Source organism: Carassius carassius, chromosome 7, assembly GCF_963082965.1.
Source record: "Carassius carassius chromosome 7, fCarCar2.1, whole genome shotgun sequence".
Lineage (NCBI taxonomy): Eukaryota > Metazoa > Chordata > Actinopteri > Cypriniformes > Cyprinidae > Carassius > Carassius carassius.
Window position 1 is genome coordinate 38254057 of NC_081761.1, and position 16121 is coordinate 38270177.

At 38.3% G+C, this 16121-nt stretch overlaps 1 protein-coding gene across 1 annotated transcript in view; it reads right to left on the reverse strand.

The window, feature by feature from the left end:
- Positions 1 to 14471, reverse strand: part of LOC132144295 (deoxynucleoside triphosphate triphosphohydrolase SAMHD1-like) — a 34049-nt gene extending 19578 nt beyond the window's left edge. Inside the window, exons 1-8 of the mRNA XM_059555074.1 lie at positions 14466 to 14471; positions 12391 to 12551; positions 12188 to 12303; positions 9653 to 9709; positions 7803 to 7816; positions 5366 to 5518; positions 5197 to 5297; positions 4943 to 5051 (exon numbers count right to left, since the gene is read on the reverse strand). Of these exons, the coding sequence (XP_059411057.1) occupies positions 4943 to 5051; positions 5197 to 5297; positions 5366 to 5518; positions 7803 to 7816; positions 9653 to 9709; positions 12188 to 12303; positions 12391 to 12551; positions 14466 to 14471 (717 nt within the window). The remainder of the gene's footprint in view (positions 1 to 4942; positions 5052 to 5196; positions 5298 to 5365; positions 5519 to 7802; positions 7817 to 9652; positions 9710 to 12187; positions 12304 to 12390; positions 12552 to 14465) is intronic.
- Between the last annotated feature and the right edge of the window lie 1650 nt (positions 14472 to 16121).

Below are 16121 nucleotides of genomic sequence, written 5' to 3' on the forward strand. Positions count from 1 at the left end.
TAGGTGTCTTCAATAATTTTGTTTTGGGGGCCTTACAAACTTTTGAACATGCTGCCTTTATAATATTTATGTAAGCAACAAAAATGTGAATTTGTAAAAAGGCTGATGTCATGTGCATGCATATAATGTTTCCGAAGGGTGTTTCATGATCGCCAACTACTGGCCTGGCATGCATAACAAAGTATTCTTTAGCATATTGTTTTTTTTTTGTTTGTTTGTTTTTTATCCAATGAAATCAATATTTTTGTGTACATTTTACTTAATTTTTTCATGTTATTCTACTAATTTTGAATGGTTAATTCTACTAAATTAAATGTGTTAAATTTAATTAATAATATTGCTTGTAAATATTTGACACAATTTTATTGAATAAATATAGAGAATCGCTTTTTACAGTGTACAGTGCAAGATGGGAGTTTTTACTATGGTGTTACCCAGCATGCACTTCAGCATGAAGCATTTTGTTGATTGTCACTATTGTTGAGATTCATATGCTGGGTCATGATGTCTGTGTGTCTTATTAGAACAAGGTTTCAAAAATGTATATTCATTACATACATTAGATTACAAATTAATTCCTTTCAACTATTAAAGCAACAGTTCATTTGCATGTGGCAGTCAGCAAAGTAGGTTATTTAAAAACTGAACATATGTTGAATGAAATAAAATTGTTTTGGAAAACAGGCTGATGCCTAATAATTACTTCATGAAAAGCCAGTTAGTAACAGTTTTCTGCACAGCACTGATTACACTGCTTTATAACAGCACATGTACTTTTACAGAGAAATCTCTAACACAAGAAACCAAAGGTCAAGAGCCCAACTGAAGCAAACACTGATTTCCATGATGGTGGTATCATTTTAACCAATAAAACATCATCATCTGATCCTCTGTAACAGACAATAACAGCAGGTGTTCATCACTAATGCACAATCATCATTTAATTAGTCTCTTAATTATCTCATTGACTTTTACTCTTTGAGGACTTGGGATTTGAATTGAGACAAGTTTGTGACTTGGAAGGAATGACTTGGTTTCTCCTCTGATGAAATGTTCTAGAGTGGCGCCGATACAGGATGGCTGCCTCCGTGACGTGCTCTGTAGTTGTTTTTGTGTTTTTGTTAGTTTGTCCTGTCTTTAGTTATATTCCTGCAATCAGTTTCACCAGGGACGAATTGCTGGATATTCGGCTACACACATCTCCCGATATTTCACCGGTTTTCGACTATTCTGATGTTTTGCTAGACATTCTTGTCGGCGGAGCGGCTGCGCTGATCACACGCTTCAAGAGGACGCGCAGGCGGGGAAAGCAAGCGGGAGCGCTCGTGAGACTCAGAAAACGCAGATTTCGAACGCCGTTGCCTAGCATCCATCTGGCAAATCTCCGCTCTCTTCCCAACAAAACGGACGAACTGCTTCTGCTCTCTCGGACAAATAAAGATTTCTCTCACTCTGCTGCTCTGTGTTTCACGGAAACTTGGCTGAATGACACCATACCGGACAGCGCGCTCCATCTGCCGGACTTTCAGCTGTTTAGAGCGGATCGCGACGCAGAATCAACTGGGAAATCGCGCGGCGGCGGGACATGCTTTTACATCAATGAACGGTGGTGTACAGATGTAACTGTGTTAAAGAAGACGTGCTGCTCAAATCTCGAAACGCTCTTCATTAACTGCAAGCCGTTCTATTCGCCGCGGGAGTTTCACTCGCTCATTCTGGTGAGTGTTTACATCCCTCCTCAAGCGCACGTGAGCTCAGCTTTACAGGAACTCGCTGAGCACATCACAGAGATAGAACAACAACACCCAGACTCTGTTTTAATCATTCTTGGGGACTTTAATAAAGCCAATCTCTCCCGTGAACTGCCAAAATACAGACAGCATGTTACTTGTCCCACAAGAGACAGTAATATATTGGATCACTGTTACACAACAATAAAGGATGCATTTCACTCTGTTCCACGAGCAGCTTTGGGACGTTCTGATCACCTTCTGGTTCATCTTATACCGACCTACAGGCAGAAACTAAAATCAGCTAAACCTGTATTAAGGACTGTAAAAAGATGGACTAATGAAGCAGAGCAGGATTTACAATCTTGTTTTGACCTCACTGATTGGAGTGTTTTTGAAGCTGCTGCCACCGATCTGGACGAACTCACAGAGACCGTAACAGCATATATCAGTTTCTGTGAGGATATGTGTATTCCTACCAAGACTCAACTAAATTACAACAATGACAAACCGTGGTTCACTGCAAAAATCAGACAGCTCCGTCAGGCCAAAGAAGATGCTTACAGGAAGGGGGACAATGTCTTGTATAAACAGGCTAAATACACACTGGAAAAGGAGATCAGAGTGGCAAAGAGGAATTATTCTGAAAAAATAAGGACTCAGTTCACCTCGAACGACTCAGCATCATTGTGGAAAAGTCTAAAGAAGATCACCAATTACAAGACACCACCCCCCAGCACTGTGGAGATTCAACGACTGGCAGACGATCTGAACGAGTTTTACTGCAGGTTTGAAAGAACACCCATCACCTGCCCTGAACACCTCTCCACACAACCATTCACACCAATAACAACTCCTGCAACCAACCCTGAATGCCTCTCCAAACAACCGTTCACACCATTAACAGCTCCTGCAACCCATCCTGAACACCTCTCCAATCAAGCACTCTCACCATTCACACCTCCTGCATCCCCCCTCTCCCCCACACCTGCAATACAGATCAGCGAGGATGCGGTGCGCCAGGTCTTCCGGAAGCAGAAAAGGAAAAAAGCACCAGGCCCAGATTGTGTTACACCAGCCTGTCTGAAATCATGTGCTGACCAGCTGGCCCCCATCTTCACAAAGATCTTCAACAGATCGCTGGAGCTGTGCGAAGTCCCTTCATGCTTCAAACGCCCCACCATCATCCCCATCCCCAAGAAACCCAAAATTACAGGACTAAATGACTACAGGCCTGTGGCTCTAACGTCTGTAGTCATGAAGTCATTTGAAAAACTGGTGCTGGCTCACCTGAAGGACATCACTGGACCCTTGCTGGATCCTCTTCAGTTTGCCTACAGAGCAAACAGGTCTGTGGACGATGCAGTAAACATTGGACTGCATTATGTTCTGCAACACCTAGACAGACCGGGGACCTATGTGAGGATCCTGTTTGTGGACTTCAGCTCGGCTTTTAACACGATCATGCCAAACCTCCTCATGCCCAAACTAACTCAGCTCTCCGTGCCCACCTCCGTCTGTCAGTGGATCAACAGCTTCCTGACAGACAGGCAGCAGCTAGTGAGGCTGGGAAAATACACATCCAGCACCCGTACAATCAGCACCAGAGCTCCCCAGGGCTGTGTTCTCTCCCCACTGCTCTTCTCCCTGTACACTAATGACTGCACATCTAAGGACCCCTCTGTCAAGCTCCTGAAGTTTGCAGATGACACCACACTCATCGGCCTCATTCAGGACGGTGACGAGTCTGCTTACAGGCAGGAGGTTAAAGAGCTGGCTGTCTGGTGCACTCTCAACAACCTGGAGCTTAACACGCTCAAAACAGTGGAGATGATTGTGGACTTCAGGAGAAACCCTCCTGCACTCCCCCCACTCACCATCAGGAACAGCACTGTGACTGCAGTGGAGTCATTCAGGTTCCTGGGCACCACTATCTCTCAGGACCTGAAGTGGGACATTCACATTGACTCCATAGTGAAAAAGGCCCAGCAGAGGTTGTACTTCCTTCGCCAGCTGAGGAAGTTTAACCTGCCACAGGATCTGCTGAAACAGTTCTACTCCACCATCATCGAATCCATCCTCTGCACTTCAGTAACTGTCTGGTTCAGCTCAGCTTCTAAATCTGACCTCAGAAGACTACAGAGGGTAGTCCGGACTGCTGAGCGAATCATCGGTTCAACTCTCCCATCAATTCAAGAACTGTACTTATCCAGAGTGAGCAAAAGGGCTGTTAAAATCACTCTGGACTCCTCACATCCAGCACACTCCCTCTTTGAACTGTTGCCATCTGGTCGACGCTACAGAGCACTGAGCACCAGAACGACCAGACACAGGAATAGTTTCTGCCCTCAGGCAATCCATCTTAAGAACAGCTGATACACACTGAACACACTGAACACACTACACTTTATATTTATATACACATACACTTAATTTATCTAACACACATACTTAGTATACACTTACATTTTGCACATAATATACATGTACATACATAACTGCATTTTTGTAATATACCTGCCTACAATTGTAAATTTGTATATTGTCATTCCTTATCTACTTATTTGTATTTTTTGTATTTTTATATTCTTTTATTATGTGTTTTATGTTCTGTCGCTGTCATTCTGTTGTACTGCGGAGCTTCTGTCACGAAAACAAATTCCTCGTATGTGTAAACATACCTGGCAATAAAGCTCATTCTGATTCTGATTCTCTGATTCTGAAATCAGCTGCTGAGTTCATGGGTGGAGCAAAAATATGGCAGGACTTTTACTCTTTGGTCCCTGGACTTCCCACCTCTGCCGGTTACAAGTCTGAACCATTAGGCCATGTGCTCAGAAGACATGACTGCAGCACTGTAAATGTTCATGCAATGGGAGTAGATCTACATGTAATGCTATAATCATCACTTTTCACAATGAGTTAATCTGGGCAGCTGTAAAAGTAAAATGCAGTTTGAGAGAGCTCCACATGTAATACTTGTTATATGCAAAGATTTTAGCAAATCACTGCAGTGGGTGTTTCCATTGATCTCTGATAGCAGACACACCTATTCCAACAAAGTGTTCAAATCAGATGCTAAAATCAGGGCAGAAAATAACCATTTATTTCCAAATTATGACTGCTTGCAAAGTGTAGCCAAGTTTCTTAAAAGTGGCCAGTTATAAAGTGTTTAATTGATGGTGTAAATGAACAGGTGAATTAACAGGTACCTTGTCTCTGAAGCAGACGTGTTTCCTCCTGTTCACCTCACACACTCGAGCAGATTTTAGCAGACGCTGAGAGTCAAAACCACATGGAATGCCGAGATAATAACAATCTCTACATGTAAAATAAGAGAGGAATTACACTAACACCATAACTGATAAAACATGAATACACTTACAATGGGCCACATTTATTCTTTATCTTCAGCTGTCCAATACCTGCTCAACCCATTTAAATATAATTTTAAAATACAACTAACCGAGCCAAATAGTCCCATTTGTCCACATCAATGCCGTTCACCTTATTTGCCACAATCTCATACAGGAAGGATTTGTCCTCAGCCCTGCCCTCCATTGACCACTGCAAGATGGGAAATATTTTGCACTTTAACACTGTATCCGGATAAAAGCTGAAACAGCAGCTTAAACACATTTTACCTGGCCATCCTTTTGTCCTTTCAGAATTAATTCCTTAATGAATTTGATGTCTTCCTGTAAATCCAGTCCATAGAATTTCATCTGTTCGTCCAGTTCATTATTCTCTATCATGCAGCAAAACATGCGAACAGATGCCTGCTCATGCTTCAGAAGATCAACATAAAAACTCATCAGTACAATTAACATGTACTCATAAATGACTAGAACTGCCAATCAATTAAAAAAAGTAACTAATTAATAACATATTTTTCTGCAATTAATTTTGATTAATTATATTGTCACAATTTCACACTGAATCTCCAAATCAATGTAGAGACAACATAAAGGTGCTTTTTTTCCTTTTTTTATGAGTTTAATGCCATCTTTTTACTAACTAGCCTGCTAATGAAGATACCAATAATGCTACTGATGTCTCTATTAAATTCACTTTTCTCTCAGTTTTAGTCAATTACAGTTAGTTAATTACAGCCATTCAACATAACAGTATAACTAAAAGCTATTATTTTTTGACAGTTAAAAGGCAGAGATGTGTAGTCTAAGAGCCAAAGAATAAGAGTACTGGACTAAAGATAACATATTGAGCATTTTAAACTTTTAGATCTACGGTGCACAGTATTACTCTAATATTTATATTGATTTTATTTAAAATTTGTCCGTTACATACAGATATTTAAACTCCAACACTTCTTTTCTTTTTCCAGTCACACACAGACATCAAGAACAAGAATATGAATCTCTACAATGGTGAAAATCAACAAAATTATTAATGTTGCAATGCATGAAAGACTCCCGTAATGCACTGCAGCGTGAATAATTATGTTCACCACTCTTGAGGATTATATGATAAATTTTCATGGTTAAATGCCTAATCCTAAATAGCTTTCTTTTTTCTTAATACTGTAACATTATGTTGGCATTTGCTTAAGAAAGTTTCTCTGTTTTTATCAAATGCTTTGAGCAATCAAAGATATTTAAATCAAGTACATATACTCGACTAATGCAGAAGTTAAAGCTGTATCAGTTAACTTTTGAAAAATTTATTTTTTACATATTTGTTAAACCTGTCATTATGTCCCGACAGTAGAACATGAGACTCCTCTGGCTCCTCTCAGTGGTCCTATTGACATTTGCAGAAATACACAGCTCCCGGTAAGAAACAACCATTCAGAGCTGTGGCCCGAAACTTTTTTTTTTGTGTTCAAAATGTACAAAATGTATATAGTAATGTATGTGTACACCATGAATCCATTTTCCAAACCATGTTTTTAGCCTGTCCTGAATCACTAGGGTACACCTTCAATAAGTGTTTATATTCTGACTATTTTAGATTGCTTCGGGTAGGTACCGCGGCAGAGTAACCCAGTACCTTAGCAGCTGAGTTCATGAGTGGAGGAAAAATATGGCAGGACTTTTACTCTTTGGCCCCTGGACTATCCACCTCTGTTAATAGGCTTTGAAAAATATAACTTTTAAGTCAACTTAAAATAATCTTCACATAAACTATAATATACCATAAACATATCGTATATGAATGGACTATAAAATGTATATAGTTTAATTTTTTTCAAGCTACAAAAGCTTGTCAGCGATTAAAGCAGTTGAGTGATTTCTCTTTTACTTTGTTCTTTGATTTTCATCAATGACAGACTGAATCAGGTTTCACTTTAAAAGCAACGATGTCACTTTGAAAGCAGATGCACGTGACAAGGCTCTGACCCACATATACCTTTCTCCCAACTCTTCACGATCATTTTGGGCTTTTTAACTCATTTAAGACTGTTTATGAACTGCACATTTTGACATAATTGTGTCTGTGTGTTTTTGTATGTTGAAGCACTACTGACAGTCTGTCTGAAGAGGGTTTCTGTGCACGTGCTTGTGCTGGATGCCTGTGTTCACAGAGAGCTGCTTCACAAACAGAGCGCCAGTCCTGAATTAACTTCTCTTTTGTGTTTTATTGTACTTAATAGCATGTTCACATAATCTAAAAGAAAAAATATGATGCTGCAATATTTTCTTTAATTTAATTAATGCGTTAAACTGAAAAAAATTAATTGCAAAATTAACATTTTAATTCTGCCAGCCTTATTAATTAAATAACCTTGCTTTGTAGTTTATATTCTTTTTTATTATTATTTGTCAATGCTCTCTGAAAAAGCAATTTTTAAGGTTGATGTTCAGAGCATGTAAGTCAAAAAATTTGTGACAGTTTTGCATTACTGCATTTACTGCTTCCAGTTTGCACTTTGTACTACAATAATTGCAGTCACAGTCATTTTTCTTTCTATTACAGTAAAGAAAAAACAGATTCATGTTTTATGAAATTACATTTTTGACTTAATACTTTATGTAGCTCACTCTCTTTGAAATAGCCTGCCATGTATATTATCATATATTTGTATCTGTACAGAAGAGTTATGATGCTTACCTCCCAAGGCTCACCTGAAAAATGAAAAGAAATTTTAGATATCATGTAAGGCAGTTTTAACAATGTACATATATACACCGACTCAGATCTGACTTAGATCTTGAGACATTTAAAGTGTTTTATCTACAGTTCATCTAAGGCTGTGGCTGAAGAACTTTTTTCCAGTGCTTGTTCACAGCAGATGTTTGAATTTCATGATGTTTCATCATACATACCTTTCAAAAACATTCTACTAACATTAAGGAAACTGGATTTTTTTTTATGTTTTTGGAATGATGCAAATCAAGGTTCCTAGAATGTTGATTTTTATGTCAAAATTAAGTAGAAAGAACATATGAGGGACATCATACCTTTTAAAAACCTTCCTCCCACTGTGCAAAGTTACGTCCAGTGGACGTCTTTTTATGTCTTTGCAGACGTTGAAAGGACGTCCACTGAGGAGACAGAATGAAAGTTTTTATGACGTCTTTTTTTGACGTCTTCTGTACGTCCGATTTAGACGTTCAGAGAACCTCCTTACAAGGTTCAAAACTAGTTCAAAAGTGGTCAGAGGAAATATTTTCAACATTTAAGGTTCATTTAGGCATAATTTATACTGTTTCTGGACCAAATCAACACTCTCCGGATGCATTAGATTTAGACTCATGTTATTTCAATGTAATTTCCAGACACTGTGTTTGTCCTAAAATCAAGAAAGTAAAACAATTTTCATGAAATAATGAAATAACTGATGATTGAGCATGTGGTGAAATCATCTGCAAATCAAAGACATTAAATCTCTGAAGATCTCAGCAGAGGAAGATCAAACATCACAAACAGCTTCACCAGGTTCACTCATTAGATTGACTTTATTTCTGTCAGACATCTAGAGAAGCTCTTATTGAGAATTAACAGAGGTTTAAATGTTGATATTTGATTCATTTGAAGTCACCATTGTGGTGGACAGTGTTTGGTTTAGTTGGGATCTTGGTCCTCATTCTTCTTGTGTTAGTTTGTCTTTGGTTGTTGTAACTGTGTTTTATGATGGAAAGATGGAAAAAATGCATGTGTTCAAAATATTTTGAGTAAAAATTTGTCACTATTAAGAGCAAGATGTTAATCTTTGCCACAATGAGAGTGTTTTATAACACACAATTACAACATCCAGAGACAACCCACCTAGAAATTGTGCATGTTCTGGGAATGTTTTCAGAGGAAAGTTTTATTTTACTTTTCAGAGTGTTCTGTTAAAAGGTAGGATAACATTCTCTAAAAACTTTGTAAAAATGTCTCTTGATAACATTGTTAGAACATTATCCTGATTTGGTCCAGAAACAGTATAAATTATGTCTAAATGAACCTTAAATGATGTTGAAATATTTCCACTGACCACTTTTGAACTAGTTTTTAACCTTGTAAGGAGGTTCTGTGAACGTCTAAATGGGACGTACAGAAGACGTCAAAAAAAGACGTCATAAAAACTTTCATTCTGGCTCCTCAGTGAACGTCTTTACAACGTCAGCAAAGACATAAAAAGACATCTATTAGACGTAACTTTGCCCAGTGGGCTCTATAATGTCAAGAAAACTGGACATTTTTTTATGTTCCCTGAACCAACACTCAATATTTGGAGAACAATTTCATAACAAAATTAGCTGGGGACTCATTTACACATTTGCCAGTCTCCACACACAAACACACACACACACACACACACACACACACACACACACACACAAACACAAATGACTACACTGATTGAATAAAGACAACAATGCTTATTAACAATGGCAAAATATTTAGTTTGCTCTCAGATTTATTGCTTAAATGCCAAGCTGAAATCACTGAAGTGAGAAAACTCAGACACTCACCAGGCAGGACTTCAGGGATGAACATGCCATCAAACAAATGAGAGAACGGACCATGACCTGAAAGGACAAAGTAACGTGTTTATTATACATAATTGTTGTTTTTATAAGTTCAGTTATGAATCTCATTCTTCTAAAACATATTAAAACCTTAAAAGAGAACCATAAGAAAAAAAATAAAGAAAATAAGAGTTGACTGGGCAAATTGTTACCCCACTATCCATATGTTAACTCTGGGGGGGGGGGGGGCTGTTTAATCATTAGTCATTATAGATAGTGGTCTTAAATGGTCTAACCATATCAACTTCGTATCTAAGAGGTCAGCTAAAATGTTGGGTATATTGAGGAGGGTTTGTCCTTTAGTTCATTCTTCAGCTTTTTTAACCTTATATTATAGCTTTTTGTTTACCATTCATTAATTATTGCAATATTGTCTGGGCAGCTACCTATCTGAAGAAATTAATAATCATACAGAAGAAATATCTTAGATTTATTTCTCATTCAAATAGATATGCACCCCTTTACAATAAATTCAAAGTTCTCCCTATTGATAAGGTAAATATTTATCAAACATGTTTATTTATGCATAAGTTTATATATAGGAAACAATATCTACTAGACTCCTTTCAGAGTTTGTTTATCCCTATCTCACATGTACACTCATTTCAAACTAGACATAGCAATAATACTTTTGTCTTACCTTACACACGATCTACAAGACATCAATTTAATATTTATTTTAGAGGTCCTAAGCTCTGGAGTGATTTAAGCCCATCGTTGCGATCAATGTCCTCTTATTCTGCTTTCAAAAAGCATTTGAAGAAACTACTATTGCTAGCCTGACGCCTTTATGTAGTCCTTTCTAGGTATTGCTTGCTCTTTTTGCATTTTCATCTAGATTGATCATCTTTTATGTTAGTGAACTGTTGTTTTGTATTGTTTTTTGTTGTTGTTTTTTTCTGTTTATGCTCTTGTTTTGTTTCGTTTGTCTTTTGTTTTTTTTTGTTTTTTTTTTTGAGAGTTTAGTCTGCATGTCTCATGAGTTAATATGAGCAGGAGCGGAACTCTGTACAAGCCTACACAGCAGAATCCCCAGTGTCAATTTAACACTCTGAGTGTGGACTCATATAAACACTGAAGCAGTGTTAAAATTAACACTGAAGCAGAGTTGAAGTTAATGAGATAATTAAGCAGTTAATTGAGTTATGATTGACCATTATTGAAGACACCTGATGTTAACAAGCAGACTCACCAAACGAGAAAATCACAATTTGTGTGTCACCATTATAGTGGTCAGTGTTTGCTTTAGTTGGGATCTTGAACCTTCAGTTATTTACTTTAGACTTTGTGAGGCTGTGGTAACTGAATTATAACATACAGACCAGAGCAAAGGCAATCATGTGTGCTATTGATTGTGGTTTGGACTAATTGCCATGGAATGACCTGAATGCGTGAGTTCAGTCTTTTGTTAATGTATATATAAATTAAGTGAAAAAAAAAGATAGCAATCCAGCGTTTTTGGCACAATATGACATGTTTTTAAAAGTTAGTTCTACATAAAGAAAATAATTCTTTAGTTTAGAAACACATACATCAAGTATCAGCATAAGCATCACAACAATGGTGACCATCAAAAAAGCATGTTGTAGCCAATAAAAACACATCCATGGCTCCCATTATGCAATGTGGCATGAATAAATTATGAGCTGAACTGTCTTTTTAACTTTTTATTCTAACAATATTTTATTTTTGCTGTTTTTATGTGAATTTTTTGTATCTAGTTTTGTGATGTTCAGAGTAGATCTGTTTAACTGGATATGCTGTTTGTCACCGTTGTTGAGATTCATACGCTGATTCTTGTTATCTGTGTGTGCCTAAAATTAACACTCTTTAATTAAAAAAAAAAGAAAAAATCAGAATCACTTGTAAGAGATGGCTACAAAATGATTAGAAAATGCAGACGCTTTCATTGTGGAATCAAAGCTGTTACAATCAATAATGGAGAAGTATTTAGAGAAAACACTGTAAATGAGTTCAGCAACTCAGGTCAAACAACGATTACATTCAAACATAATCATCACCACCCGACTTTTGCTCTTGACTTGCAAAACAAATTTTAAAAGTAAAAAGCCACAAGCCAAGATCACAACTAAAGCAAACACTGACCACTATAATGGTGACACACAAATTGTGATTTTCTCGTTTGGTGAGTCCGCTTGTTAACATCAGGTGTCTTCAATTATGCTCAATCTTAACTCAATTAACTTCTTAATTATCTCATTAACTTCAACTCTGCTTCAGTGTTACTTTTAACACTGCTTCAGTGTTTATATGAGTCCACACTCAGAGTGTTAAATTAACACTGGGGATTTTGCTGTGTAGAGTGGCTTCGTTCCCTCCTTGCATAGTTTTGTACTTGTACTAAACGTGCTAAACAAATAAACTAAACTAAACAAATAGTAATTGAATACACGCCAGTTTGCTTTTAACAATTTCTCTAAAGATGTTCTATGTAAATCATGAATGTTTGGTACTCACCCATGTCATGGCACAGGGCAGCGATCTGAACACACAGGAAATCCTTTTTGTTGATGTTGAGTTCTGGCTGATTCTCATGCAGTGTCTTGAGAAGGCATCCTGCTAAATGTGCCACACTAACACACACAAAAACAAACAGTGTTAGTGTATTTCAAGGAAAATAAATGCAAAGGTCCAGTCCCAAAAAAGAGGGAAAAATGTACCCAAGTGAGTGTTCGAAGCGAGTGTGTGTGGCGCCCGGATACACTAGATGTTTCGTTCCCAGTTGTTTGATGTATCGAAGTCTCTGAAACTGAGGAGTATCAATCATTTTCACCAGCAACGGGTGCAGCTCAATGTTACCATGAATGGGGTCATTGAAGATCTGCAGGACAGAAAAACAGTTTATAGAAACTGACCTAGAGAAAACTGTCAGAAGGATATAATCTGAAGTTACTTTGAAAAAATAATTACACATTTAAATGTGACATTCATTATGGGCTTGTGTGAAGTTCTTAGTTTAATTATAGCCTAAATTGTTAAAGAATAATTTTAATTGCTATTTAAAATATCCATCTTGAAACAAGATGTTAAAATGTAAAAGACTACAATTGTTTGAGCATGTCACCATTGTTGAGATTCACACACTGATTCCTGATCTCTGTTTTTCCACTTATATCTTCTTTAAAAATAATTGTTTTGATTTGAATCAAGCCTAAATGTGTCATGGGTCTGAGTTGGCTAGAACTATATTGTAGACAGATTAAAAATTAATACTAATAAACATGCTGCTAAAATTAAAACCAATAAATGCAAAGCAGTGTAGTATTTAAATAATTTCAGCAGAATGCAGATCCTCATTTTATGTCAGACTGTGGCGACAGCAGGCCGGACTTATTGAGGGGGAAGAGGGGGAAGAGGGGGAAGTCGTGGCCTAATGGTTAGAGAGTCGGACTCCCAATCGAAAGGTTGTGAGTTCGAGTCCTGGTCCGGCAGGAATTGTGGGTGGGGGGGAGTGCATGTACAGTTCTCTCTCCACCCTCAATACCACGACTTAGGTGCCCTTGAGCAAGGCATCGAACCCCCAACTGCTCCCCGGGCGCCGCAGCATAAATGGCTGCCCACTGCTCCGGGTGTGTGCTCACAGTGTGTGTGTGTGTTCACTGCTCTGTGTGTGTGCATTTCGGATGGGTTAATGGCAGAGCACAAATTCTGAGTATGGGTCACCATACTTGGCTGAATGTCACTTCACTTATTGCTCACATAATGTATCTATAATAACAGGAAAACATATAGATCTCATGACAAAAAAATGTTTTAACAACATAATTATATTGTTTTTACAACATAACATCTCGTTATTACGAGAAAAAATTTTGTTTTAATGAGAAACAGCTCGTTATTATGAGAAAATGTTGTTTTAACAAGCATACATCTCATTATTACGAGAAAATATGTTTTTTAACGAGAAAAGATTACGTTAAAATGACGACATATCTCGTTATTATGACAGAAGTGAGTGGAAAAAACAATATGTGTGTGGCAGCAATGCGTGACCGTAGATTAGTATTCTGATGTGTCTCAGTCTGTAGAATCATTGAGTTGCCATAAAAAAGTGAAATAAAAGCAACTAATATCATGGGTCAGACTATTGCAAATCAGATAATCAGGTTGCTTTTTGATGATATTTTAATCATCAGCAAGCAACCAGCATCATCTACTCACGAAAACAAACCGAACAGCCAGAGAAAAACATTTAAAACTCAAGTGTAAAATACCTTTTAACAGAACATTCTTGGAACTAAAATAGAACTTGCCGGTGAAAACGTTCCCAGAACATGTAATGTTCTCTGAACATTCTTAGAACATTAACATTCCTATCTGTCAGCTCACAGTCTTTACAAATATATAAATAAATTAATAAACAAATTAATATTTAAATAATTAATTAACAAACAAACAAATAAATAAAAAATTGGACAGAGACTTGGACTATGAAGTTTAGTTACAGATAGTAAAGCTTGGGTTTACATATTATAGGGATGTACATTTATATGGAATATATTTTCTCAAAGGGGTCATGTAAGGATGAAAGAACCTGAGATACTTTGATCTCCTGAGAAACAGACAATACAAACATACACAGGCATCTTCGAGACACCCCACAGAGTGGAGGAGCAGGAGACCTCCTTCCCTTCTGGCCATTTGTTTCATTTTAAATCCTGTCACCCATTCTTCCTTCCTTCTACTCAATCTGTTCAAAACGATTACATGAAAATGCCAATGCAAGTGAACTAACACTCATGTCTAGTATCATTTGAAATGTTTTAGGGGCGACTGGTACAATGGTCCCAATCTTAAAAAAATGTAGACTAAAAGATAATACAGATCCTAAGAGATAAGGTATATTATGCTGTAATGGGAGTGCCCTTTTCAGGGTCCTCCATGTAAATTATCTTCTTTTCCTTTGAGGTGTAAACTATCCCGGTCTCGGACCTTGGTCCGATGAATTGAAGATCCAAGATGGCGCCGCACATGGCTGCTTCAGTGCTTGGCTCTCCAGTGTTTGTACTGTTTTTGTTCGTTTTTCCTGTTTTTTGTTTAACAAACACGATCAGTTTCACCAGGGATGAACTGCTGAACATTCGGCAGAACACACCACATGATATTTTTCCGGATTTCTATTATACAGACGTTTTACTGAACATTGTTATCGGAGGAGCGGCGCTGATCAAGCGCTTCAGGACGCGCAGACGGGGAAAGCGAGCGGGAGCGCTCGTCAGACTCAGGAAGCGCGGATTTCGAACGCCGTTGCCTAGCATCCATCTCGCAAATCTCCGCTCTCTACCCAACAAAACGGACGAACTCCTTCTGCTCTCTCGGACAAATAAGGATTTCTCTCACTCTGCTGCTCTGTGTTTCACGGAAACCTGGCTGAATGACGCCATACCGGACAGCGCACTCCATCTGCCGGGCTTTCAGCTGTTCAGAGCGGACCGCGAAGCAGAATCAACGGGGAAATCGCGCGGCGGCGGGACATGCTTTTACATCAATGAACGGTGGTGTACAGATGTAACTGTATTAAAGAAGATGTGCTGTCCTGATCTAGAAACGCAGTTTATCAACTGCAAGCCGTTCTATTCGCCGCGGGAGTTTCACTCGTTCATTCTGGTTAGTGTTTACATCCCTCCTCAAGCGCAAGTAAGTCTGGCTTTACAGAAACTCGCTGATCAGATCACAGACACAGAACAACAACACCCGGACTCTGTTTTAATCATTCTTGGGGACTTTAATAAAGCCAATCTCTCCCGTGAACTGCCAAAATACAGACAGCATGTTACCTGTCCCACCAGAGACAGTAATATACTGGATCAATGTTACACCACAATAAAGGATGCATATCACTCTGTTCCACGAGCAGCTTTGGGACGTTCTGATCACTGTCTGGTTCATCTTATACCGACCTACAAGCAGAAACTTAAATCTGCTAAACCTGTAGTAAAGACTGTGAAGAGATGGACCAGCGAAACAGAGCAGGATTTACAATCTTGTTTTGACATCACAGACTGGAGCGTTTTTGAAGCTGCTACCACTGATCTGGACGAACTCACAGAGACCGTAACATCCTATATTAGTTTCTGTGAGGATATATGCATTCCTACCAGGACTTATTTAACATTCAACAATGATAAGCCATGGTTTACAGTAAAACTCAGACACCTTCGTCAGGCCAAAGAGGATGCCTACAGAAATGGGGACAGGGTCTTGTACAATCAGGCCAGGAACACACTGAACAAAGAGATTAGAGCGGCTAAAAAGACCTACGCTAAAAAGTTGGAAGACCAGTTTACTTCCAACGACTCTACTTCAGTTTGGAGAGGACTGAGAGCCATCACAAACTACAAGACACCATCCCCTTGCACTGAGGCTAATCAACGACTTGCTAACGACCTGA